The sequence below is a fragment of the Lontra canadensis genome, unplaced genomic scaffold (assembly GCF_010015895.1).
Source record: "Lontra canadensis isolate GAN:19392208 unplaced genomic scaffold, GSC_riverotter_1.0 scaffold93, whole genome shotgun sequence".
In the NCBI taxonomy this organism is placed as follows: Eukaryota; Metazoa; Chordata; class Mammalia; order Carnivora; family Mustelidae; genus Lontra; species Lontra canadensis.
In genome coordinates this window covers 6467102-6492492 of record NW_022631087.1, presented here as the reverse complement: position 1 = coordinate 6492492, position 25391 = coordinate 6467102, and the positions used below count along the sequence as shown (strand labels likewise).

Genomic DNA, 25391 nt, shown 5'->3' with positions numbered 1-25391 from the left:
TCATTAGCTCTCCCAAAGCCAAGCGGCCAGAAGGTAGGGGAGCAGGATTTGGAGAAAAGCGATGTGAATTCTAATCCCACGCTCCCTCCTTAATAGCCACGTTGTACCAAACACATTTGTTAACTTATGGAACTGAGCCTCAGTACCCCCCTCCGGAAACTGTACGTGCTGACGGCTGAAGTCTTAGAGGACAGGAGAGGGGGAACAAAAGAGGGGCAGGCAAGCCAAGCTCTGAAGGGAGGTGTGGGGAATGAGTCTCAAAAGCTAGGAGGCCTTGCACTCATTAAGCAGGGGGCAGACAGAGAAGAACTACAGAGCTGGACCTGGCTGGGACAGTGGGGGACCCGAAACCAGCAGAAGGGGCTGGCTGCCTCCCCTCTCTGAGGGTCCAGAGGTATGTCAGGACACCAACTGCAGGGCTGGAGGAAGGAGTGGGTATTTGAGTTGGGTCCCAAACGCAGCCCAGAACTGAGATGCGCAGAGACAGATGGGAAGGGCCTGAGCACAGCCCACTCCCACTCACAGAGATAACCATCCCTGAGTTTAGACACGGTTTTTGAAGTGTTTAATGTTCCCCAGAAGTCTTCCTGGATTTGACTCCAAGCTCTGCTCCTATATGACCTCTGGCAAGTTACTTAACCTCTCTGGGCTTCAGTTGACTCACCTGGGAAATAGGGATAGTGATGACACCTATCTGTCAAGGTGAAGATGGGGTAAAATTACCCAAGGATGAGCCTGGCATAAGGGCCAAGTACTGTGGGCTGGTACCGAGGCTCCTTCTAATCTGTAAGCAGGCCTGGTAGATTCAAGCCATCTTTATAGAATAGCTGTTCTACACCAGGCTCTGGGAAGGAATGCCTGTGAGGAAGACGTGGTCCCCGCCCTCAGGGGTTAGCACTCAGTAGGTGAAAGAGTTAGGCATGGAGGCCTGCTCTGTGCTTACTCATCCAGTCTCTGAATCCCCAACACCAAAGCCCAGGATGAAGGAGCTATTATCGCTCCCATGGCACTTGGCAGAGTTGTGGTAAGCTGCCCAAGGTCCCACAGCTACAAAGTGCCTGAGCTGAGATTTGAACCAAGGACTCTGGTCTAGAGTCCTTTAAGAATCACTATGCTACAAACAGCGATCACCCCTGCTACGAGACGTGCAGGACACAGCGCATCAGTAATGTTTGAATTGAGGAAAGTGCAGTGGGGGCAAACGGTTAGGAGGGGACAGTAGGGGTAAAGGCCCTGGGGCAGGAGAGGCAGGTCAAGTCTGAGGATGGATTAAGCCAGCCTGCCCTAGACACAGAAAAGGAGCTAGGCCAAGGCCTGCTTACCAGGCTTAACAGCTGTTTGGGGGAAACAGTAGGAAGTCTTTGAGGGACTTGAGTGGAAATACAAGATTTAGAAAGACCACTCTCTGCACAAACATTAAAAAAAAAAAAAAAAGGAATGAGGGGCATTTTGGGTGCTGACACAGAGCCTCTCCAAAGTATGTTGTTAGAAAAAGCAAAGCACAGGAAAGTGTGTGTGACAGCTTCTATTCATAGGCGGAAGGAAGAGAGGAAGGAGAAGAAGAAGAAAAGAATGTTTATGTGTGTTCACTGTCAGGTACATAAAATATGTGAACGGTGTAGAGAAACTGATGAGTGGCAGCCCCCAGGGCTGGGAACTGCAGGCTTGTGTTAATGCTGGGAGGCAACGTTCTCTGTACCATCCTCTCCCACCTTTTACATTTTAAACCTAGATTGGAAAGACGTCCCTGGCTGCAGCGGGGGAAATGCAGTGGAGGGGGTCCAGAGTGAATTCAGGGAAGCTGAGAGAAAGAGACTCTGGAATGCTGTTTTTGTGAGGGGGAGATAGGGACCATGGTAAGACAGCGCCTGAGCGTGGTGTGTGGCTGCTGGGATGCCTCCTAGAAAAGGGAGTGTGTCACTCAGACAACTGGGCAGGGCAGGTGGGGTGAGCAGGGGAAGGAAAGCCCAGGGAGCAACAGGAACCAGCTTAACTTTGCCCCCAGCAGAACTTGGCCTGGGTTCAGACAGAGCCATCTGGAAACGGACAGAGATGCTAAATGTAGAATGTTCTAGAAAAGCAGCTCTTGGCCCCCACAGATGAGCTATCGCGGGCTGTTAAAGGAGGCCGCGGGTGGCTCTGGAGAGATGATTTAGAGATGATTTAGAGATGATTTGCTCCACTTTAAATACACGCAGCAGCCACAGCCGCAGCAAAGGCAGCCCGGGGCACCCTCCTGCAACAGGCATTTTCCCAGCTGCTGCTGCCCCCTGCTGACAGAATCAGGGCATCGCACCCTCCGTGCACTTGGAGGCCACAGCTCAAGGGTCTGCTTTGCATTCCCCGAGCACAGGAGGTGAGCCGGACGGGCACATTTCCTCTGCCCTTTAATCGAGATGGCCACCGCCACGCACTGCGTCCGTGTTGGCATAAACAACCAGGCCCACGTGAATAGTGGAGAAACAAACAGCAAAGGTCATTACCACGACAAGGCAACGTGCCAGGAGGCAGTTGCATGTAGAAAATAGTCACACAGACCAGACACCAGGGCTGCATTACAGACCACCTGAAGGGGGATTCATCAGCATCCCGACCGCCGTCAGTGAGGACTGGTGTTTAGTGAGTCCTACCCCTTGTCAGGAGCTGTTCTAGACCCCTTCTGGGTCTCAACCCAGCCGACCCTTGCGGCGCCCACAGGAGCCGGGATGACACAACAGAACCCAAGAAGCAAGGCAGGATTCGAACCCAGACGTGTCTGAGTCCCGGGCCCTGCAAATGCTAATTTTAAAATCAATACTCCTTACTCACTGGGTTCACACCGCAGTGGCCCTTCATCCCCAGATGGTTTTGGCCAGCTGGGGATATGTGGCAATATCTGGAGGCATTTTTTGCTTGTCAGGACGAGGGAGATGATTCTGGCATGTAGTGGGTAGAGGCCAAAGATGCTGCCACATATCTTAAAATGCCCAGCACAGCCCCCCACAACAGAGAATCACCTTCTAAAATGTCCACAGCGCCAAGGTGAAGAAGCTCTCATCAAAATACATAAAATTCCCACAAACCTACTGGTCCTCTTTGGCACTGCCCTCCCCCCACCCCTGACATGAGGGCATTAGAGCAAATCTGCTTTGTTGGATGAAAGGTATTCTTCCCAAGGCTTCACGCTGTATAACCCTTGAGAGGCTTTCCTCACTAATTTCCCCCTAAAGCCTCTTATTTACTCCAAGGGGTTGTTTTGCATCCAATAATCTTGCTAATAATACACTCCATGAGCCGTGCGGGCTCTGAGGAGTGGCCCACACGAAGAGAAGCCCCTGGAGCAATGAGGGAGGAACTTGGGCCACGCAGTGTGCACGACCGGTTCAGACACGTGCGTGGAATATCGTGGCTGTCCCTGGCACCAAGACACAGCTTAGGCGCTCGCTGTTTGTCAGGGCTGTCAGGAAGTGTTCGACCCCCGGATGATGGAACAGTCCCTGGGAATGGACTTGTCAGCAGCTGCCTCCCCCAAAGCCCTCACTTCCCAATCAGCTCAAACAGCCAGATCCCTGGCTTTGGGGAGCAGTGCTATTTAACCCCACCACTCCCACAGAGCCTATGGGTCTGCCTGGAGGTTCTACCAATCCGGAGCTGGTATACAAGGGGGAGGGAAGTAGCAGAGGACCCAGGCCTCAGGCTGTCCCCATCTGAATGGCCATGGCCAACAAGCATGTTGCCTGCACAAGAATTGGTACTCAAGAATCAGTACTTGTAGAATGAATGAATGACCAAAAGACTCCTTCCTTTATTCAACAATATTTACCAAGTATCTCACCAGGCTGGGCACCATTTGAGATCTTGGGAGGACAAAAGAGACCAAGTCCCTGTCCTCAAGAAGCTTACCTCGTAGTGCAGGGAGATAGACACTATACAAATAAATAAGTATAGAATATAATATTGGGTAGCAGGGAGTGCTATGAAGAAAGTAAAATAAAGCAAAGAGATTGAGACCAACAGATTGGGAGTGATTCTTTAAATTGGGTGCTTGGGAGGGCCTCTCCAAGGAGATGACATTAGAACAAAGATCTGAAGGTTTGAGAGAAAGAGTCATGTGGCCACATTGAGAACAGTAATTGCAAAGGCCCTGAGGTAGGACAGGTCTTGGGGAGTTTGAGAAACAGTGAAACAGAGAAAATGGATAAAGGTGGGTCCTAGCATGACCTAAGAGCAGAGATTCTCAAACAATAGCATGCATCAAACCCACCAAAAAGGCTTATGAAAACAGACTGTGGTTCCTACCATCAGTGTTCAGTTGGCCTGGGTGGGGCCTGGGAATGAGCATTTCCAACAAGTCACTGTGTGGGTCTGACGTTGCTAATCCAGGAACCGCCGCAAAGAGTATTTTTTCCTTCATGCAACAAATCGTTTCCCACTCAACGCTTACACACAAGTAGGCTCGGATCATCTGAGAGAGGATTTCACATAGAATCCAGATTCCTGCTTCCTCTAGAAAACAGGCCTGCAACCCTGGCAGCACTCCCCCACAGGGCCACGGTGTGACTGATCCGCCCAGGACTCTGTCACCGTCACTTCGTAGCCCCAGCCACCAGCCCAGGGCTGGCCTAGGGCAGGCGCTCAATGAAAGCTTATTAATGAAACTGGGAAGACCGCACCGGGAAACAGAAAAAGAGAGCAGTCGCAAGAGCAGGACCTGAGGTCCGTTCTAACTCCAGCGTGCCAAGTGTGAGAGGCACAGGGGGGCAGGACAGGCTCCTTGTGTTCGATCCCTAATTCCGCCCTTCACTAGCTTTGTGGCCCTGGGTATTAGCCTTTTCCTCATCTGGGCCTGTTTTCCCATCTATCAAACAGGGATGATACAAGCCTCACAGGGGTTATTGTGACTATCACACATGAACATGACTAAATTAATTAAGCCTTTCCATGGCTTGGAATGAGGCCGACATTCAGTATGTGCTCAAAAAAAGGCCAGCTCTAGCCACGACAGCTGCTCAGGGAGGGGTCAGACAAGAATTTCTCAAGGGCCCTCCTGGCTCCAAAACTCCCTGACCGCTTTAAATCCAGGGACAGTCAGGCAGCTGTCATTAGTCGTCAAGAATCTATAGAAGGCCCTTGGGATTGTGGAGTAAGCAGGGTAGAATTCACTGTACACGGTTTAGCACCTTGCTGGAAAAATCTAAAATTCTCTCACAATGCTACCAACTCAAATCACAGAGTGGCAACAACGAGAGGGAGAGTAGATGTGGTACAGAGCACTACAGCCTATGAGGGAGGCACCATTACCCCCTTGGAGGAAACGAGAGCTCCAGAAGGCTCCCTCGAGATGTATCTCCATGTCTAGGCTCCATGCATCTGCCTCAGGAGGGCAGACTCACTCAAGGGGGTCTTCTAAGGGGATTAACGGGGTGACGAGGGACAGGACAGCCTGGAGGGGGAAGCAGAAAGACCAGGCAGAGATATTCTGACTCACCCAGGCCCGAGGTGCCTGAAACAGCCGTGCACAATGTCTTCAAAAAGAGCAGGTAAAAGGAACCAAGGAGAGACAGACGGGCCTCAATGATAATCCCAGGAATGATTCCTAAGGAAAGAAAATTCCAGGCAACTTGCATTGTTTCTCTCTATTAGGGACTGAAAATTTCATAGCAATTTGATGAGTGTGCGTGTGCTCACCGCCCTGCATGCGGCTGGGAGAAGTGCCTGGTGACAGAGCGGTTCCTGATGGGAATCCTGGGCACAGGCAGCTGTGCCCAGGGGAGGCTCTTCCCTCTCAGCGCCAGCCACCCCGGGCCTGGGATGGGGGCGGGGTGGTTGACAGCAGGTGTGCCCTCGGGGCCACACCTGGCCATGATGTCATCACCGGGATGGCGATAAGCCGAATCTGTCCACATAAATTTCTTCTCGTTCATCCATTCGACAATCACTGTTGAGCCCCTACTGTGCACGAGGTCCCTACATCCTTCCCCTCTTGTACGCCTCAGGACAACTCCAGAGGCGGGTTCTGCTGGCCCATCTTCAAAGATGAGCTAAGAGGCTCGGGGTGAAGCGAGGCGCCAGGCCAGGAAGACTGCAGGGATTTCAGCCTTGTCTCCTGACCGACCGCCCAGCAAGAGGGGCTTGCGGCGCGGGGGGGGGGGGGGGGGGGGGGGGGGGGGGGGCGGTGTGCAGTCAGCGGAGATGGGCTTAAGCCTCTCTGAGGGACCCGCAAGGTTCTGGAGGCCCGCTTTCACTCAGGAGGGGGTCACAAGTTCTCCACTGTACCAGGGAGGAAGTGGGTTCAGGGGAAGGTAGACTTCACGTTCCCGAGAGCAACCCTCGCCCTCTGGGCAAAGTTTACTTGCTCTCCTTCTCGTTCACAGACATCATTATAAACACGTTCATATTTTAGATTTTACAGCGCATAATATCGTTGGGCTTTAAATACCGGACTTCCCTGCGGGATGTGGGGCAAGAACCGGATTTCCTGATGCACCACACAGCCTTGCTCCCAGGTGCCCGCGACCTGGAGCCCCAAAAAACTCTATGAATTCTGACCCGCTCACAGACCTGCTTCTGCAGCCGGTGCCTCGTTACTGCGCAAGCGCCGCTGCAAACTCCCGCGCGCCGGACCCGCCCCTCATGGGCGAACTCACTTCCGGAAGGGCGGGGGGGGAGCAGCGAATCCCCCTTCCTCCCGCAGATGGTCCAAGCCAACCTCTGGCCAATCAGAAAGCTTCTCTTATCACCGCCTCTGGCTATGGAGATCGGAGCTTCCTTTCCGCGAACTTTCCGGCGGCGCGGGGGTGGGAGTAGCAATGATTGACATCTCCCGTAACCATTCGTCAAGCGGGATGAGTTTGAAGCACAAATAGCACTAAAGACTTGTCCGTGAAGGGAGGGCTGTTAGCCCCGCCCCCTCCCCCCACTGGCCTCCGAGAGCCTTCGGGGCGGGAGCTTTGGGTGGCAGCCAATCGCGGGTCACTGGGGAGGAGGAGGAGGCGGGGCAGGTGGGCTGCTGATGAGAGGCTTCGCCTCTGCCTCTGTGTTGGGGCTGCAGGCTTGCCGGGTCTCACTTTTCGGTCCCTGCTGCCGGCTTTGGGCTGGGAACGGGGTCCGCGTCGCCTCGCTCGCACCTCCGAGGCCGCCTTCTGAGGCCTCGAGCTGAGCCCCATCTGGCCCTCCTCCGCGCCCCCGCCCCAGTCCTCGCGCCCGGTAGCCGCCCCCAGCCCAGCGGGTCCGTACCGCGGCCACAGGCCCCTTGAGCGTCTCCTCTCTCCACTTCCCTTCCCAGGCAAGTCCCCCAGCGCCTCTAGCAGCCGCTCTTCCCTCTCTTGTCCGCGGAGGTAGTTGGTTACCATGGTGAAGCTGGCGGCCAAATGCATCCTGGCAGGTGAGTTTGAAATTTACAGTCTCCGGAGTCCAGAGACTTCTAAGATATGAGAGCTTTAGTTCTCCTAAATTGCCTACCCTCTTTCCCTTTTTTGTGTCTTCCAAAGGCGAATTAATGTAATTACTGATAGAGTAGATTCCGTTAGGGTGGGAGAGTTATCTTCCAGAGCGCATCTGTAGCTCCCGCGGACTTGCCCACTCCCGGTCCTGCTCCGAGACCACCTTCACCAGTTTTCGAGCTGTGTACAGGACGAGCAGACTCGTTCTAAAAAAAAAATTAAAAAAAAAAAAGTCAGGCTAAATACACCGTAAGTGTTTCATCTAAACCGTGTGCTGTATCCCAGAGTCAGGGATCAGTGACTTTGGAGGTCTTTACATGTGGGATTTTTTTTTCCCCTGAGCCCACCCCCTCTGATAACAGGGATTGGAGACAATAATGTGCAGTTGACCAGAGTTTGCAACAGGCCCATGTGTGTCATCTTTAAGAGCCAGAGTTACTTGGCCAACCCAGTCTCGAGGGGACATGAATGTTGAATCCCCCAATTCTTCGTTTTGTTGACTTCTGTATCTCAAGCATCCTGAATATCTGGAACCCAAGAGGTACTCAGTAGCCATGTGTGGAATGAATGACAGTGTGGCATTCACATTTGTGGTGTCCCCTTTATGTGTCTGCACCTTTAGGAAGATAGTCGCCTGGGTTTTGATCTGGGGCCTCTGAACACAGGTGTAGTTTTAGCCCATGGCAGGCTCGTACTTCATTCAGTCCCCTCTCTGTAGCACACGAGTAGGTGCTGTATTGTTCTCTTACTGAGGCACTGAAGGGTCTCTTGCCCAAGGTTACCCCCCGCCCCCCAGCGAAGGAAAGTCATAGGCAAGATTTCAGCCCCCAGACCTGCCCAACTCCAAAACTCTTCACTTGTGTTATCTTTGAACTCCGTGATCTCGCCAGGGTTCCCTGACCAGCTCAGGAAAGAAATGGTCAGAAACCATATAGAGGGAGAAGAGATGCCTGTTTGGATTCCTCTCTTCCAGACTGAAACTGATGACATTTTTAAAGGGCTTTTCTAATTTGAAAATAAAACAGTCACACAGAAAGATGACTGACCATAGTAACTCAGATCATACTAGAGAGAAAAAAAAAAAAAAAATCCATGCTTCTCAAGAGAGGTCTCTAGTTTCCAGAAACGCCAGGGGAGGCAGTGTTGTGTAACAGAAGTAATTCTGGCTGTTCCTATGTCATCTGGGACGCAGCAACTTCCCTCAGCCTCAGTTTCCTTGCAGATACCGTGAGAACGTTTTTATTTTCCTCCGTGGGCTTCTCTAACTGTTCTTTCTCTTCTTTCTTCATTCAACTTCCATCATGGGACTAACATATTGAGCACCTTCTGAGTGCCAGCACTGTACAAGGACCCTCAACCCAGGTATCTCAGTGAATCCTCACAAGAACCCTGTGGGATCGGTATTGCTGTCATCGTCATTTACAGATGGGCACCTGAGGCCCAGAGAAGTTAAGACATTTGCCCTGGGTTGCACAGCTGGATCTGGCAGAGCTGGCACGCAGACCCCAGTGATCTGATTTCCAGGGCTTTGTTTTCAGCCCACAGCTCTACTGTCCCCAAGCCTCAATTCTAGACCCTTTGCCCCTCTTTATATCCACTCCCTCAGGCACTTTTTCCCCTGATTGCGGCCACTGCCTGAGTAAGTGACTTGTGAACTCCAGTCTAGTCCTTAACTGCAGCCTCCTTTCAGGGCCTCGAGGGCATTTCCTCATGGAAGTTTCCAGAAACCAGTAAGACCTCAGCACAATGAATCAGGTCCCCCCCCCCCATCACCACCACCATCACCAAATTCAATTCTCATTCTCCACACCACCCCCACTGCCTACACCCCCCTCACTGGTTTTATTTTTCCTTTCCCTTCCCAGGCCTACTGTTTAAATTGAGTTTATCTGTCTTTTTTCTCTCCTATAACTAGTCATGGAGGGACTTGATGTTCAACTTAAGTGTTCATTCATTCAATAGATCTTTATTGAGCACCTGCTGTGTGTAAGTCACCATGCAAGGTATAACGGGAATACAGGGCGGAAGCAGACCAGACCCTACACTCGTGGCATTGCTGAGATGCACAGAATAATTTATAATCCAACAAACATGAGTAGAATGACCTTTGTGCGCCAGACACCAGAGAAATACCTCAAGGCACGGCTGCTAATTGAGGAGATGAGGAGGGATTATACCCTTGACATTCATCTGTTGTAAATAAAACAGTGATTTATTTATATATTTAAAAATCACTTAAATATAACTTCATATACGTCAGGCGCTGCACACACATCAGCGCATTAAATCCTCCCAACAATTCCATGAGATAGGTGCTGTGATTCCCATTTTGCGGAAGTGGCCACTGAGGCTCAGAGAGAGAGATCACTGACCCAAGGTCACATAGCTAATAAGTGAGGGGGCTGGAGTTTGTGCCCTAAGCACTACAATTTACTGCCCCTTGATGGAAGCGGGGACGGGGGCTCAGACATCAAGTCTCATGCTACCAGCCAGGGGCCTCACATGTAAAGGCAAGAGGGAGGGATGGCCTTCCAAGAGGGAGGAAGGATAGGGAGCCTTGCCGGGCAGAGAATTTGGACTTGAGCGGGGAGACGTAGAAGGAAGTTATCTTTGAGGGATTCTCAGAGAGCAAGAGTAAGAGGGTAGGGCCCAGATTCGGTGTAAAGGGTAATTGGAGAGCAGATTGGAGGTGGATTCAGGGTTGATGGCAGAGAGGGGTACAGTGACATCAAACGCTGTCCTGGAAACGTCCATCTGTTGGTGCCAACAGGGTAGGTAGAACAAAGAAAAATAAAAAGCAGAGAGGAGCAGGTGGGGAGCGCATCAGGCAAGACCCGCTCAAGAAAACAGAAAATACATTAGGTATTTTATTATACAGAATTGGTTCAACAGGGGTTGGAAAAATGGAAAAGCAAGAAGAGAACCTTGAGGTGACACAGAAGTGCTAGGTAGAGGTTGGTGTGTCAGAGGCTTGAGGAGGAACCCCACAGAGCTGGGATCCAGATTCCCGAGGAGGGGACACGGCTCTGGGATGGGACCTCAAGAATTCAGTTACCCACCATGTGGTGCCACAGATCACTGGGCCCTAGTCCCCCTTGGGAGGGAGCTGAGCCCTGTGTTCTGAGACGCGACCAAACCCATTCCAGACCATCCTGAGGGTCTGGGTTTGGAGACCACTCTTGCTACCACTGCTACAGAAGTCGGGGTCCGGGCAAAAAAGCAGAACCTACAGTAGGTATTGCACCAGTGAGATTTCACACGGGGTGTTCATCACACAGGTTCTGGAGGCCTGGAAGGATGAAGGGACATCAGAAACCCAGGAGTGCCCTGGAGAGCTAATATGCAGATCTCTGAAAGGGGACACTGCCCCCCCCCCCCCCCCCTCCTGGGATCTCTGAGGGGGGAAAAAAAACCCCGGCTGGGGGGACCCCAAAAAAAAAAAAAAAAAAAAAACTGGAGAGACATTACCACCTGCTGCTGGGTGAAGGCCATTGCCAGGGTACTCCTAAGAGACACAGCAGGCAGGTGGGAAAGGAGCAAGCCCATCCCCCCTCTCCCAGCTGCCAGTCTCTCTAGAACTCACATTGGCAGAGCCGGACAGGAAGCCCCTGGCAAAGGAGACACATGTTTGCAAAGTCCCTGCTCCCGCATCTCAAGGCAGGGCACGGAGCCCAGGTTGAGGTAACTAGTGCAGTGTCAGCAGTGACAACAAAGGCCATGCGGGCTCGAGACCCAACAAAGGACATCAGGAGCAAGGAGGAGAGCGCGGGGTGTGGGAGGAGCAGGGAGATGCGGTCAGAGGTGATTGTGTACAGCTGGGAGCCGTGGGCAAATGGTGACATGAGCAGTACCAGAGAGATGGGTGAGCAAGACCACTTGGGACCTGGGGATGTGACACGAGCCAGGCTGTCGACAGATTGGGTGGAGGCCCAGCATTCTCGCGGAAGCTTCCACAGGTTATTGGAGATACAGACAGAGCGAGGCAGAGAGATCTTGACCCGAGAGATGACTTGGGGAAAGAGAGTAAACGGGACAGAGCCACTGAGAGCAGAGGGGCAAGGACAGACCTACAGGAGTGGCCACATTTCAGAAGCAGGAAGTGGAAGAATCAGACCCATGCGAGGACACTGGAGCCACGAGGCCAGAGGGCTCAGGAAAGAGGGGGCTGCTTTGGGCTGAGTCATCCTTCAGAGACATCAGGGAGCATGAGAACTGAGGAAAAAGCCACTGGACTTGGCAATTAAGAGGTCACAGGTGACCTTGCATGGGGCCTTTGCAGGTGTCACCGTCTTTGTCCATCAGGGCCCCTCCCTGCCGTCACCCTGGGCTCTGCCTGGCCCCGGGGAAGTCGTCCTTGCTGATGAGACTGCTCATTTGTTTCTTTCCTCCATGCGCCCTCAGACACTTTGGTTCTCAGCTTGTGCTCTTTGCCTTTGCACTTGTCATCGTGTTGCTCTGCAAACGTGTTTATCAGTTACTCCCTTCCCTGTGCTGGATCCCTCCTCAGCCGGCACACGAGGCGGCTTTCCATAAGTGTGGGTGACTCTGACTGACAGCCGGAAGAAAGATTCACGAAATTAACTAGAACAAATGAATCTGTGGGGAATTTCACGAGCAAGAAGAGCCAATTTCTAACTGGATCCAGAAGCAAAATTGGAGTCAGGAGCGTGGATGCAGTCGAAGCGCAAGAAGGAAGGCGATACGCTCTGTTTGTTCGGAGATGGATGGGTACCCCGCCACAGTCCAGTCCGCGGTCGCCCCTGATGGCAGGCAAGGCTGCGGTGATGGGGCAATGTTAGAAATGGGTCAGGAGTGTCCCCGAGCTCTAGGAGAGGAGAGGGGTCTGGTGGGGAGAATGAGATGTTGGAATTCTGGGCCAGTTACCCAGCTTTCTCTGAGCCTTGGACCCTTCCTCTGCCCAATGAGGTTGATGATGGCGATGGTAGGGGGTGGGGGCTGGGAAGGAGGGAATCGTGGGAATGATTCTAAGTCATAGTGGTAAACAGAAAAAAGCAAGACTGAACAGCTCACTCAATGCTGGAGGAGTTCACAGGAAATGAAATGCCACAAGTAGTCAAGTAATTGTCTCGCAAGAGAAAATTATAGGTGGGAAAAGTCAAAACTGAAAAGTGAACAGAGCAGCGGGCTGTGGAGAAGTCAAGTGAAGAGGCGCGTGGGATCCGACTGTAAACAGCGAAGGTGGGGAGGGAGGGGATCACACCATAGGATACGAGTCAGAGCCCCGCGGTTTTGCTGGGACCCAGGGCGTGAGAGAGCAGAAAACAGGTGTTCCGAAGGAGCGTCTGTGTCAGACTCACGGCCCCGGAAGATCTTGCAGATGAGAACAGTGTGGAGTCCCAGGAGGCTGAGCAGAACCATGCATGGGGGCCAGGGCGGGGGTGGGGGGGCGATGCCCACAGCAGGATTAAGGAGGGGCGTGGAGAGCCTGCAGCGTCCTTGGGGGCAGGGAAGAGCCTCCAGATTAAATCTCTCCCAACAGTCTTGCGGAAGGTCCAGATCTCAGACTGAACCTATGCCATATACCTTCAGTTTGGAGATACCAATTTACGGGGCTGTGGACTCAGGAAGGAAGGACAGGGAGAGAAACCCCAGAGCGTATAAGGCGAGCCTAGAGGAAACAGTGGCCATTGAGGACAGACATGGCAAAGCCTCTGGGAAGATGGGTCCTCAGTGGTCTCCGGCGCGGGGAGGCAGGGGACAGAATGTATCACTTGGAAATGGATTTCAGGTTGATAAATTTAGCACCTGATCTCTTGCTTCCTGTAAATACAGATGCCCTCCCAACCTCTACCCCCCGTCCTAAAAGAAGTGTGCAGGGACCCACGTATGGAAGCTCTAAGCTCGAATTAGTTCCGTCAGGCAGGTGAGCCCCATAAGACTGAGCGGGTCACACACCTTTACCTTATAAGACTTCAAAGTAAATTCAAGTTTGAAAGTGAGAGTTTTCCCCCATGGGGTGTGTTCGGTAGCAAATGTTCTGTTTCTAGTGCTCGAAAGCGCCCCCCACCCAAGCTCTGTTACCTTCCGGGTCAATTCTTTCGGATGAAAGGATTACCCTTGAAGAAACGCGACCGGGCTTTGAAGATCGCTCTCCTGGGCCCGTGGCCCTGCCAGCCACCTCACAAGTCCCCAGGAGAATCAAGTACATTTTCTCTGAAAAGCCATTGAAGTTTCTGGTTTCTAACTAGCGTTCTGGAGTGAGAGCTTCTGCGGTCAGATCGGGACAGCAGTGATGGTTTTCTTCTCCGACCTCACAGGAGACCCAGCAGTGGGCAAGACCGCCCTGGCACAGAGCTTCCGCAGTGACGGGGCCCATTTCCAGAAGAACTACACCCTGGTGAGATGTGGGAGTTGGGGGCTGGTCGAGGCTTAAAGAGAAGCGGTCGTCCCCTAACCCTGAAGGAGTGACTTTCCAGAATTTTTTAAGAAGCCCTGAGAGGTTTGATGAGAAGCTATTTGAATGGCCACAAGCTACAGGGCACGAGGCTGTCCATGGAACAGACCGGCAGGTGGTCGGCCTGGTTCTCATGTGCTGCTCCTTGTGGGTGGGGACTTGGACGAGGCTGGTCGGTCCTGTCTGACTTCTGCACCAACAACCAATCCAGAACATAGTATCTGTGCCTTCTGGGTATCAGGTGTTCATCGTGTCCTGCGACACGCCTCTTGGGACCCTCTGATGCACATATTCTCGGTTCTCTCCCACAGACAACAGGGGTGGACTTGGTGGTGAAGACAGTGCCAGTCCCTGACACAGGGGACAGTGTGGTAAGTGGTGCCCTTGACCCCAGAAAGGTCAGTGCTCCTCCAGCTGGGCTCAGAGTCTCTGGGGTCCGTGTCATCTTCCCTAAGAGGGACACAGTGCCAGGACCTGGCCAAGGCTTGTCTGAGCACTTGGGAAGCGTCACTGACCCAGGCCAAAGAGGGGGGAGTAAGAAGACAGGGATAGGGGCCCTGCACTCATAGAACTGGCATAGTACCAGGGTTCTTAACCGAGGTCCCTTCTTTGGAATCTGTAACTCTGGAAATTGAATTGCAAAGGCATCACGTGTATAGTACTATCCTGGAGAGAAGACGGATGAATCACCACCTTCTTAAAGAGGTCCATGAGGAAACACAGCTTGAAGTACCCCCAGTGCAGGGAGAAGGGCTAAAATGAGTGCAGATAAGCGGCGTGCAACGCAGAGTACAGCCCTGACCTTCAGACCGCAGGTGCCGGGGTCAGAAGCCAGCCAGGGGCATCCAGTGCCCCAGGGGAGCCGAAGGGGAGACTTCCCAGAGCAGCAGCAGCAGGGAGGGGCCCTCGCATGGGCTGGCCGAGGTGGCGTCGAGGGGCAGGAAGAGTCACCCTGTGCCCTCTGTCCGAATCCCACCCCTGCCATCGGGGAAGGATGGCAGGCTGTCCTACTTTAAACACCTTCTCCAGGCCTACTCTGTGACCTGCTTTAAAAAGAATTGTTTTAAGATTTGAAAATCAATTTGGTTAACAAAGTGCAGAATGACCTTTTGGAAAGCAGAGCACTTGTCAGCATTCTGTACTGCCAGGTGGGAAGTCAGCTTGTTCCTGGTATTTCTGCACTCGGGGTTAGGAGAGGTGAGCTGTTGCACAGAAAGTGCTAGTTGGTGCGGGAGACCATTGCGCTGCCCGTCTCAGGCTCTCCAGATCGTTCCTTTCCCCCATCGTCTTCACCAAGCCCGTGGGAATGCGTGTATCTCACCATGAAGCCGGGTCTGCAGGGAGCGGAGGGTCACCTCGGGGACTTGCGGCCAGCCATTTGCCTATGTGTAGACTTTCTGGGGACCTGCCTTTCTGGTTCTAGGAACTCTTCATTTTTGACTCTGCCGGCAAGGAGCTGTTTTCCGAAATGCTGGATAAGCTGGCAAGTAGCGTGCGATCTTTTCCTTAACCATCACCACCGTCCACACAAACTTTCCCCCTTCCCTGCTCTCCCAGAAGCTACAACAGAATTCTTCCAGGAGCAGTCTTCCCAGCCTTGGGATGCACAGCCCCTTGGCCAGGAGGACTGGCACGTGCGTGTTGAGTCCCCCTTCCCCCAGCTCTGGAATGGCCAGGTTCCAAATGCACCCGAGCTGTGTGACTCAGTCCCCGCAGCGCTCTGGGCCCCCCTCCTTTGGCCAGCTCCCTCCTGATGGTGATGGTGCTGCGCAGTCCGCACTCCCCAGCCTCACAGGACAGAAGCAAACATTTCCTTCCCCTCTAGGGGGCACCCTGGAGGCCCCGTAGCAAGGCTCACCTTCCCTGCCCACCTCTGGGGTCCACTCTGGGACCTGCACCTGCTGCCCCCCCGGCCCCTGGGGGGTCCTTCTCTGGCCCACCCAGCCATCCTCGCAGGGTCCAGCTCCCTGTACCTATCAAGGTAACAGTTCCGCTAATCTGGGCCGGTGAGCTAATTAGAAGTTTTGAGCTCTCCAGAGCCCTCCCCTGCCTTTTCAAGAACAGCTACATTTTAATAGAAACTGTTTTCTGCCCCTTTTTTGTTGTCTAAGGGAAACAGCTCTAATGACAGTCATTTCTCATGGGCTGGCTTCACGCATCCATCTGTGATGCCTACCACGTGCGTGCTGTGTGCATGGCCTCTCACTGGGTGCTGCCCTACTGGGCAGAAGGGAGGACGTGTCTGGGCAAGCCAGAGGGGTACCGGTCAGCCCACACCCTGCCTCCAGCCAGCCCTGACGCTGGGCTCCTATTCTAGCCCCAGCTTGATCCCAAGCCTATCCTGGGTCCCCTCACTGAGGCCTAGAGGAAGGAGGTGTCCCTGCATGCACAAAGGCGAGGTCACTGTGGTTCTAGCAAAATTTCTTGAGTTAGTCTGCAGCGTGAAGTTGGTGGGGGGTGTTTGTCAGTTCCGTTAAAGTGGCAGCATAGCCTTGGGGTACAGTAAACCCTCCAGAGCCAATGCTGGACCAGCCTTCCAAGGACAACTGGAGGGAAAAGGATTCCTCCCCACACCCTGGGAGGTTACTGACACACCAGAAATAAACCAGGCTGTAATTGTGCAGGATAGGGGTCCCCAGAGACGGGGGCCTGGCCAGAGCCTCGTGCACCAGGACGAGCATCACAGCCTCTGAGCAGGGCCATCCTGTGGCCTTGTGTGAGGCCACAGGACGTCCCAGGACGTCCCAGGCCACAGCCCCTGAGAGCATAGGCCTGCTTCTTAATTGGGACAGCAAGCCCTGTCCACTTGTCGGGCTGATGTACTGCAGGAGAAGCAGAAAGTGCTCTTCGCATTTTGAAAAGCCAGCCCTTATTAAGAAGATGCCAGCAAACAAGCTTCCAGGGGCTGGCTAGTGGAAGAAGGATGCTCTTTTAGGCCTGCAAAGCAGGAAAACATAATAACTGACATAACAGTGGGCCCTTGAGAGGAATGCGACAGAGAATGAATGGAAGAAACCAGCGACAGGCCAAAGCATTTCTGGGTCGGAAAAAAGCCTCAGTCCTACCCCAGTCTTTAAAGCACGTCTGATCAGGGCAAGTCAGTTACCCTCCCCGAGCTCAGTAGGGATCTTGAGACCAGCCTTGCAAAGTTGGGAGGTTTTTCAACCACGCACAGAACGTGCCCAGAACTGCAGCCTGGTGCAGGGGTGAGCCCCGGCCCTCACCTTCAGCCCAGCCTTCCCATTGGTACCTGTGGGTGGGCTCAGGTGTCTGACTCCCATCCCCATTGTGGTTTTTCATCTCCCACCCGCCCCCGCCGCCAACCCCTCATCGCTTCCCTGGGAAGTCCCACCTAGGAATCATTCCCATGGTTACTGACATGCTCATCCTGTCCCTTTGGCACAGTGGGAGAGTCCCAACGTCTTGTGTCTCGTCTATGACGTGACCAACGAGCAGTCCTTCATCAACTGTAGCAAATGGCTGGAGAAGGCTCGGTCACAGATTCCAGGCACCTCCCTCCCAGGTAGGAGCTGCCATCAGCTGTGGGACTTCCAGCAGCCGCTGTCCCTTGAGTTCATGAGTTCAAGGTCATTGCAGAAGTGCCTAAGGCTAGAAAAGAGGGTGCGGTGCCCCGGGCTTAGAGTGTGGTGGCCTTCATGGTATGGCAGCACTGCCTCTTAGCTGCCCCGGAAACCTCAGCGAGTTACCACACACACCTCTGTGAGTCTGTAAAATGGGCATGAAGACGGCCCTTGCCCCCCGCAGGGTAATGGAGAGGAGACTCAAGGACAATACGGAGAAGGTGCTGTGATATGAATGAGTTTTTATTTCTGAAAGCCAGCCCCGGGGATGAATTCCTCATTTTCTCCTATATGTGGGGCACAAGTAAACATTCAAGTCCTATTGTCACTTCTGAATGCTTTAAATCAGTTTATTTTTCATCCCTATGTGAGATCAACAAATTCCCCTCATTAGAGACCAGGGAAAGCGATCTCCAGAGACGGGCTCAGAAATTAGCTGCAGCTGATGCAGCTGGGAACAGCTCTAAATTGCCTCTGAGTCCCTGGCTCGGAGCCCAGTCCTTAGATTAGTATTAATGACCATTTTTAACGTCTGCTCCATGCGCTTGGAATTATCGCAAATGCTCGCATAAATTTGGCCCTCGCTTTGCAGCCTGAAGGAGCCCGGGCAGACAGATCGGCGTGAAGTCTGGAAAAGGGGCTGAGTGAAAGCTGGGTGTGAAAAGCAAAGTCCTGTGGCTTTCCCGAGGCAGGGGTGGGGAGGGCGGGTGTGCAGCCCGGGAGCCTCTCTCCCCCTCCCCCTCCTCTCCCCTTCCCCCTCCTTCTACCCCTCCCCCTTCCACAGTGCTCAGCACCTCGGATCAGTTGGCCTCTCCTCGACAATGTTTTAGACTCCTCAGAATTAGTATGCTCGCCCTTTGATCTCCCCAGCAGCCCTCCAGGCTGCCACAGTTAAACCAGTTAAATGGTTGTTTCTTTCGAGCAGGTGTATTAGTGGGGAACAAGACAGACCTGGCCAGCAGACGAGTGGTGGATTCGGCTCAGGCCCGGGCCTGGGCCCTAGGCCAAGGCCTGGAATGTTTCGAAACATCCGTGGTAAGTAGCCCCGCTCGCCCCGGAGCCGAGTCTGGAGTGGGCCTCTGCTGGAGGTGGTCTTTCACGTGATCTTACGGCCTCGAACCCCACCATAGGCAGAGTCTCCTCTGGAACTGTCGTGCACATTCTTGGTTCAAAACCTTTCTCAATACAGCAGAATCACCCGTGCACTTACAGGAAAGCAGATGCGCTGGCCTGCGCGGACATAGTTGTATCTCAATTAATGAGAAATACAGGTGCATCGGGTTCGATCGTAGCGACCCTTGGTGTCCACGTGAGATAGTGTGGGTTACAGTGCCCTTGGAGCATTATCTCACGGGCCCTCACAGTCAGTACCGTGACCTTGGGCGCTGGTCCCATAATCCCCATTTCCGTGTTGAGAAGGTGAAGTGACTTGCCCAGGGTCACATGATTTGTGAAGAGTTGAGCCGGGGCTATGAGTGCTGGCTCCCTGTCCCAACTCCCCGCAGCACCAGCGTGACACCAGGCCACAAAGTACCCTCCTTAGAGTCTGCAGGAGCCCTTGAGAGAAATGGGACAGCCAGCGGGATTTGCTACTGGTGCCATCTCACAGTTCTGGCTATCCAGTGCCTGAGAACCCCATTCCTGTTTTTGAGACCTTTTAGGTTCCAGCCTCCCTGCAGCCAAGGTACAGGCATGGGACCCCATCTGCACCAGTCAGACATGCTCCTATCAGACTTTCCAGAAGGGAGGAAAGTAACAGCTCCCCCTGCAGGAGCAACCCAGAAGTATCCATTCCAGCCAGCAGGGGCCAAGGTTCTTGGCTGCAGTGCCCCTCCCCAGGGTTTGTGGGGAGACTTGCCAAGGCCTGCGTGGCCAGAAATACCCATGGTTGTCACTCGGACCTCACTCCTGGCCTTCTGGCCCCCTGGCCTGAATCTTTGGCCTTCCAAAAGAGTCAGTGAGCTAGTTAAGAAATAGTCTAGAAGTGGTTTTGCTGCAGATGCTTCCACTGTTCCATTTACAAAACTTGGCAAATGTGGCTGTTCAGATGCTGTGTGGATGTGAACTTTTTAAATCCCCCCCCCCCAACCAAAGCGGCGTACTTTCTTGGGAAAGTGTAGCAGGTGGAGGCCAACACTCTGTCCGCTGGGGGCCGAGGCGGAGAACTTAGCCTGTTCATCGAGCTGCCAATGCCTCGGCTTCCTCACCCGTAAAATGGGAATAAGAAAATCTATTCCTTGTTGAGTGATGAATGTGAGAATTCCGTCAGATGGTGAATAGGAAAACATCAGCACAAAGTCTGGTGCGTAATAAACAATAAATGTTTGCTTTTGAAGTATGCCCATTCCCCCTGGGAATCTAATTGATACTATTGTTACTTAAAAGTTTCAGATTCATAGATGATACAAAGATAGATGTCCCGCTTGCCTCTGGCCCCATGATCACAGATGCTAAACTAATGAATTTTGCGTTAGCAGCTTTTACGGGATGGAGGGCGTCTCCCCTTGTACGCGGTGCCCCTTTGAGCCAAGCAAATGGTGTACTACCCACATCGAGCCATATTTTACTACTCCCTCTGCCTCCATTCACATTTGTGGAATTGCCTCCCCACCCCAGGATCCCACAGTCCCCAGAACTCTTGATGGAGCTCAAAAATTAACGCCCACTCCCAACCCATGAGTCATCACAGGCCACTGGGCTACGTGCTTCAACTCTGCGTGGGTGTTTGTTGCTGCGCCAGCGAAACGGGTGGGTATCAATTATGCCAGGGGAGGCCGCGGTTAAGCACTTGGTATTAACTGTGTAAGCTAACTAGTCCCCCAAGTTGATGCTAACAGAAGCACCACTGGCAGCTCGGGTAAGAAAGCTGTAATTAAAAAGGAAATAGAACCCGATGCCGCCTGAGACGCAGCCAAGCCTTGACACCTGGCGCCCAGCTCCGCCCTCCTGACGGCTGCGCGGCGGCCACCGTCCTGACGGTCCCCACATGGTCGTCTGACCTTCTCTCTCTCTACCCTTCATTCCATCCCCAGAACGGGCTCGTCTTAAAACTGGAACTTGGCCCCCTTCGATGCACCATCCTCCATGTCCCCCACTGCTCCTAGCACCCACCAGTCTGCTTTGTGTTTTTCTATGACCAAGGGTGTTTTTAGATCCCACATATAAGTGAAAAGATGCAGTATCTGTCTTTCTCTGTCTCCCTTGTTTCACTGAGCCTAACGTCCTCAAGGGTTACCCACGTCATCACAAATAGCAGGATCCCCTCCTTTTCGAGGCTGAATACTGTTCCATCATGTTCATTTGCATACCAACCGCAGGTTCTTTCATTCATCTGTTGATGGACACTCAGGTTGTTTCTGTGTCTTGGCTGTTGCAAGTAATGCTGCAGGGAACATGGGGGTGCAGGTGTCCCTTCAAAGTAGCGATTTCATTTCCTTTGGTTATGTACCCAGATGTGGAATTGCTCAATTGTATCGTAGCTCTATTTTTAACATTTTGAGGCACCTCCGTATGGTTTTCCACAGCACCAGCTTGCTTTCCCACCAACAGTGCACAGAAGTTTATTTTTTTCCATCTCCTCCCCACTTGTTATCTCTTGTTTCCAGGGTAATAGACGTCCTAACAGGTGTGAGGTAGTAATCTCATTGTGATTTTGATTTGCATTTACCTGCGGATGAGTTGTGTCCAGCATCTTTTGATGGGCCTGGTGGCCACTTGAATATCTTTTTGGGAAAAATGTCTATTTGCTCCTCAGTCCATTTTTTAAATCAGACTATCAGTGTTTTTGCCGTAGAGTTCCCAGAGTTCCTTACATATTTTGGATATTAGCCCCTTCTCAGATGTGTGGTTTGCAAATAGCCTTTTCATTTTGTGGGTGGTTTCTTTCACTGTGCAGAAGCTTTTAGTTTGATGTAGTCCCATTTATTGGGTTTTGCTTCTGTTGCTTGTGCTCTGCCGTTAGAGCCATAAAATCATTGCCAAGTTTCCTGCCCCAGAGCTTTGTCCCAATGTTTTCTTCTAGGAGTTTTTATGGTTTCAGGTCTCAAGTTCAAATCTTGAATCCATTCTGAGTTAGTTTTTGTGAATGGTGTAAAATAGGGGTCCAGTTTCATTCTCGTGCCTATGAGTATCTGGTTTTCCCAACATCAATTATTAAAGAGGTTAGCTTTTCTCCACTGAGTATTCTTGGCTCCCTTGTCAAATACTAGCTGTCCGTGTAGGCAGGGGTTTATTTCTAGGCTCTCAATTCTGTTCCATTGGTTTTTGGGTCTGTTTTTATGCCAGGACCATTCTGTTTCGGTGCCTATGGCTTTTTAATATAGTTTGAAATCAGGACGTGTGACGCCTCCAACTTTGTTCTTTTTTCTCAGGATTGCTTAGGCTATTTGGGGTTTTTTATAGTTCCTCTTGGACTTGTTTTAAGATTTTATTTATTTATTTGAGAGAGAGAGAGAGCATAAGTGGAGGGAGAGGCAACAGAAGACGGAGAGAGAGAATCCCAAGCAGACTCCACACTGAGCACAGAGCCCAATGTGGAGGCTCGATCCCAGAGATCATAACCTGGCCCGAAATCAGGAGTCAGACATTTAACTGACTGAGCCTCCCAGGTGCCCCCGCCTTCGACTTTCTTATACCCCTTGATACTTGACATTTTCAGACCAAAAAATGAAAAAAAAAATTTTTTAAGCAAGTTCTAAAAAAAAAGTTCATCTCTATAGGACAATATTAAACACAAGTTCAAGAAGGATGTGAGGGGAGGACTGTCCTCTCACAGCAGGGTGAGGGAAGAGAACTGACCTTTGTTGAGTGCCTCCTGTGTGCTAGGCATCTGCACACATTATCTGCAGAAGCTTCTAGCAGCCCGACAAGACAACCAGTGCTATCCCTGTTCTACAGATGACGAGCAGACTCAGAAAGCTTGTGAGGCTCTCCCTGGTTGCCCAGCCTATGAGCAGCCGAACCAGGACTAGAATGCCAGTCTAGGCTTGAGAACCTTCTAGAAGGAGCTCTGGCCTCCCACAGAACCTACTTTGGGACTCTCAGAGGCAGAATTGTAGGCCAGATTGAGCACTAGTCAGAGTCTGATCAAAGGATCTTTTCATACAAAGCAAATGTACTCTCTAGTATGTCAGTGAGATTATGATTAGTCTTTAACAAACAGGTTCCTGTCATCGGCAAACCCTCGTAATGCATTCAGAAAATGGTGCCATTTACATCTGCTACTTCAGGAGTGCTCCGTGGCATGTAGAAAGGCTCAGCTTCACTGAATTTTTACTTTTTATATTGCGTTCTCCCCAGATCTTGCTTTCAGGAACTTTCAAATTCATTTGGAAATCCTTGTGCGTGTCCTACGCATTCCTCATCCTCTATCTACTCCTTACTTAACTATGCTTTCAACTGGGGTAACATTCTTTTTTTGGAAAGGGCGGAGGGAAGGGGCAGAGGAAGAGGGAGAGAGAAAATCTTAAGCAGGCTCCACAGACAAAGCAGAACCCAACACGGGGCTCCTTCCCACAACGCTGAGATCACGACCTGAGCGGAAATCAAGAGTCAGATGCCCAACCAACTGAGCCGCCCCGGCACCCCCAGTGTAACCTTTTACTATTGACGTTGGCGTTGCCTAGGGCGTTGTGTTCCGTACAGCCAAAAGTGCCTCGCGGATGTGATGAGTTTGTTCCCTTCTGTCTGACGGCTAGGGGTAGGGGGGAGGGCCTTGGCCATCGCACACTTAGTACAGGTGCTCTTCTCGGCTACAAAGTCCCCCGTTCCTCAGCGGTGCCACCTCTTTTTCTGCTCTTGGCTAACGTGTCCCGTTCCCGTTTGGGATTTCCCTTGTGAGAAAGTCTGGGTAACGCTCTCTGTGCGAACCAGTTTCCGTTGTGCATTTCCGGCTCCCCGGCTGGCAGGCGGAAAGGCTGTTCTCCAGTTGGGGAGCTCAAATCCTCGGCTGGGCTCCGCACGCCCCAGCGGCACCCCTGGGCCACAGACAAAGGGAAGGCACTGAGATCGATGAGTTCAGAACATTCTGCCGTCCGGAAACCCTTCCCTGTCGTTGGGGTTATTTCGTTGCCTTGTGGCAAGGCTGAGCTTTTGCCAGCTGCCAAGGATGGTCTGGAGATGGGTTCCAATGCGTGCATAGCTTGAGCCTCTGTCCTCAGAGTAGCGGGCTCCTTCTTCTGCCAGTTTATTCCATAAGAAAAAAAAAAAAAAGGACACGCATGCACACAGAGTGAGAGAACACTGGCTAAGCTGAGAAACGACGGTTTTCCTTCCCCTAGAGCTTGGCCATGCTCGCCCTGTGGGACCCGTTCTTCCCACCCTGTGGAGGTCATCTAGGGTCGGTTCCAGAACTTGTCTAATCGCTCAGAGAACAGGAAGTCCTTCGGGCACCTTTGGTTACAAAATAGTCATCGCAGTTACGAAGACACACAGTGCTGGGCGCCTGAAAACTGTTCCCCACGTCCAGTCAGGGCTCCCTCCCATGCCTGCCGTGGGAAGCAGGGCTGGGCCCGCCCTTCCCGCCCCCAGCCTGCCGCCTGCAGGAGAGGGAGCTCGGGCAGCTTGGCTGGGACCTGCCGCAGGTCCTCGGACTTGTCAGGTGTCTCAGGCTGACGCCCTGGGAGCACTGCACTGTCGCGCCCTCCCTGGCCCCTGGGCAGAGTCCTCCCCACCAAGCTTCCCGCTCACGGGTGACTCCGCCTCACCTCCTCCTTCAGCCTTGGTTCCTGGCTCTTGGCTCTCCTTGGGGCCCATCCCCCTCCTGCAGCCCGTCCCTGCGGAGGCCCCTTGGGGTAGCTCCGGGCTGGCTCTCCTGCTCGGCCGGCTGCTGGCTCAGGCCAGTGCTGCTGGACACAGCCGTCCACACAGCCAGCCCCGGGCTGACCTCGAGGTTTCCCAGACCTGGCTCCAGCACTGACCTGAGCCCCTGGGCCTCGGGCTTTCTCTTGCAGCCTCCCACTGAGCTCAGGGGAGGGAGAGGCACCCCAGGGGTCAGTGCCACAGCTCTGCCCGTCCAGAGTGAGGCAGAGGGGAGGACTTGCCATTGTTATTTTGCATGGCCCCTTGAGGGACCCGGTCAAAACTAAGAGACAAGAGTCTCACTTTAGCATCCCGGCACACGTGGGGCAAGCGCAGCCGCAAGCACAGGCTCTGTGGAAGCATCCAGGTGCAGCCCCAGCCCCACCACTGAGGGCGTGAGGCTTTTGGCAAGTTAGGTAACCAGTCTGTGTCTCGGTTTCCTCCCTGTCACAAGGGTGCGCTAGTAGCCAGCCCTGCTGTTGGGGGGGACAAAGGAGGCGAGGCGGGTATGGCACCTGCCGCTAGGGGTGGGGGAGTCCTGAGGAGGCGGAAACAGCACCAACTTCTCTACCTTGCCTCTGCAGAAGGAGACGGAGAACTACGAAGCTCCCTTCCACTGCCTGGCCAAGCAGTTCCACCACCTGTACCAGGAGAAGGTGGAGGTTTTCCACACGCTGGTGTGAGGGCCCCGGGGCGGGCAGTGCCTCACGACAGCTCGGCGCCGCTGGGGATCCGGCAGGGACTCCGGCTCCTGGGGGAGGAGAGAAGCTGGACTTGCTTCAGTCACTTTTGATATATCCTGACAGCTTTAAATAAAGTGGGAAGATGTAAGAGCCGCCGCTCCTTCCGTTCGTGGCCGGGGTAGCCCTGGTTCCCTCTTGCCCTTGGGCTGCCAGTTCTGGGCGGCACTCAGAACCTTGGGGGCCCCGGCACCTGCGGGGGCTGGCACCCATCAGAGTGGGTGGTCCTGCCAGCCCCAAAGGGCCTGCACCCATGGCATGGCCCATGGTGGGATGCTCGGCTCGGAATTGGCCCACGGCTGCTGCCTCCTAACAGATCTGGCTTTGCTGCTTGTTTTGCTGTCCAGATGCTGAGCTGCCTTGCGATGGCCATGGTCACCGACCAAACAGTGCCCTCTGTCGGCCCCCTTGGGGCCTCCTCCTGAGTAAGGTGCCC

At 53.0% G+C, this 25391-nt stretch overlaps 1 protein-coding gene across 3 annotated transcripts; it reads left to right on the top strand.

The window, feature by feature from the left end:
* Positions 1–6844: 6844 nt before the first annotated feature.
* IFT27 (intraflagellar transport 27) lies at positions 6845–25048 on the top strand. Of its 3 annotated transcripts, none has more exons than XM_032836599.1 (8): positions 6845–6950; positions 7265–7363; positions 13700–13779; positions 14148–14207; positions 15260–15319; positions 17242–17359; positions 18343–18452; positions 24800–25048. In XM_032836599.1, the coding sequence occupies exons 2-8, from the start codon at positions 7330–7332 to the stop codon at positions 24896–24898; spliced, it is 561 nt and encodes a 186-aa protein (XP_032692490.1). In that variant the 5' UTR covers positions 6845–6950; positions 7265–7329; the 3' UTR covers positions 24899–25048. The 3 variants fall into 3 exon arrangements, with proteins under 3 accessions (XP_032692490.1, XP_032692491.1, XP_032692492.1); XM_032836600.1 differs by having other exon boundaries at positions 6890–6980; XM_032836601.1 differs by lacking the exons at positions 6845–6950; positions 15260–15319 and having other exon boundaries at positions 7033–7363.
* The last annotated feature ends 343 nt before the right edge of the window (positions 25049–25391 follow it).